Genomic DNA, 1,799 nt, shown 5'->3' on the forward strand with positions numbered 1-1,799 from the left:
CATTATAAATATGATAATATATTTGTTGTAAAAATTTTAGAGACAACATTATTTAGCTTGATGAACATAATGGTTACCGTCTTATCATGATTGAAATCTCAAAAATTAGAAAGTATGATGACTAAATCGATAACTTATGGAATTTGGCCTAAATTAAAATAGAGACTAAATCTTTAATTTCAGCATAGTACAGGGACTAAAACTAGAATAAAATCAAAATTCTTATATATAGAAAAGCAAGGTTTGGTGCCAACTGCAGACATGATATTCTGCACACGGAAACACCTGATGAAACCAGCTAAATTTTCTTTTTCTTTTTTTTTTCAATCGATATGTTTTAAAAAAAGGAAAATTTTCTGACAATGAGTGGATGAGGATAAGAGTGCCCCACTTGCTTTAATTCAATTCATAAATCCATTTATATATATAATTAACAACAAACAAACAAATCCCCAAATCGAATCAACCCCCATCCCTTCATTCATTCAAATCTGCTTTTCTTTACGTTTGGTCATTCGATTTTTTCTTTGGGTTTTCCTTCTTTTTGATCCTTTTGCTATTTTGGGTGGTGAAAGATTGAAGAATTTTGATCATGTCGATCGCGTTGGAACGGATAGAATCGGCGGGGTTCGGGCGGGTCATGAACTGCGCTTGCGATAGTTCTAAATTCGAATCGCCTCCGCCGGTTAAGGAAACGAAACGGTTGTTATTGGCGGAGACGGCGGCGGTTGAAGAGGAGGAAGATGATTGGAGGGTTTCGTCGTCTACTACGACGTCGTCTTCGATCGGGAGGAACAGTGATGAGGTATCCGGAATATCATCGGACGGTGGTGATTGCGAGGAAAATGAAGTTCAAAGCTCTTATAATGGTCCTTTAGATATGATGAATTCCCTTGAACAGGTCTTGCCTATGAGGTAAAAAAACAAAAAAAAAATATATATTTCCTTTTATTATAATTTATTGATTAATATGCTAAAAAAAAATTCTGGGTTTTCTTGCAGGAGAAGCATCTCGAGTTTCTACAATGGAAAATCAAAGTCTTACACGAGTTTAGTCGATGCATCATCAGCTTCATCCATTAAAGACATAGCAAAACCTGAAAATGCTTATACTAGAAGAAGGAGAAATTTATTAGCAATCAATCATATATGGGATAAAAACAGGAGCAAAAAGTTCATTAGACCAATAAGTTCAAGTAAAAGCACATTAGCACTTGCTGTTGCAATGAGTGGTTCAGAGACTGATAGTTTTTCAAGCGCTGGTGAGGATTCTTCTTCAACTTCCAGTCCTAGGTTATTACTACCTCCATTACACCCACAAACGAAAATGGTTTCTTTGTATAATAATAGTATTAGTATTACCCCTTCTTCATCACCGTCGAGTGGTGGCCGGAATTTCTCTAACTGGCGGTCTTTTTCATTGGCTGATGTACGTGAATATAACTGACTGTTATAGTTTTACATGGAGTTTGATATATTTTTTATGATTGGCTCCTCCACAAGGTTTTTTTTGTTAGTCTGTAGTTTTCATTTTTGAGATCATATGATGCTAATGAAGTGTTGATTTCATTTTCCTATCGGTAGCTTAGTTTTTTTGAATCAAAACTTTGATTTCTTGAAATTGATTTCCAATGTGTTTGATTTGTTAGCTATAAATCAATTGAACTAGCTTTTCATGAATTAACCTGTTAGCTTGTTGTATTTATACACAATGAAACTTGTTTTTGAGTTCAGTGGAATGATTCATTTTAAAGTAGAGCACATTTGCCAATCAGAAGGAAAAGGAGCAAAAGTGGGTA

At 34.7% G+C, this 1,799-nt stretch overlaps 1 protein-coding gene across 1 annotated transcript; it reads left to right on the forward strand.

Annotated features, from left to right (window-relative positions):
• The first annotated feature begins 260 nt into the window (after positions 1 to 260).
• LOC121231964 (uncharacterized) lies at positions 261 to 1,575 on the forward strand. The gene is made up of 2 exons (XM_041117139.1): positions 261 to 915; positions 1,003 to 1,575. Exons 1-2 carry the CDS (start codon positions 593 to 595, stop codon positions 1,445 to 1,447), a joined length of 768 nt encoding a protein of 255 aa, XP_040973073.1. The 5' UTR covers positions 261 to 592; the 3' UTR covers positions 1,448 to 1,575.
• The last annotated feature ends 224 nt before the right edge of the window (positions 1,576 to 1,799 follow it).

This window comes from Gossypium hirsutum, chromosome A07 (genome assembly GCF_007990345.1).
Source record: "Gossypium hirsutum isolate 1008001.06 chromosome A07, Gossypium_hirsutum_v2.1, whole genome shotgun sequence".
Lineage (NCBI taxonomy): Eukaryota > Viridiplantae > Streptophyta > Magnoliopsida > Malvales > Malvaceae > Gossypium > Gossypium hirsutum.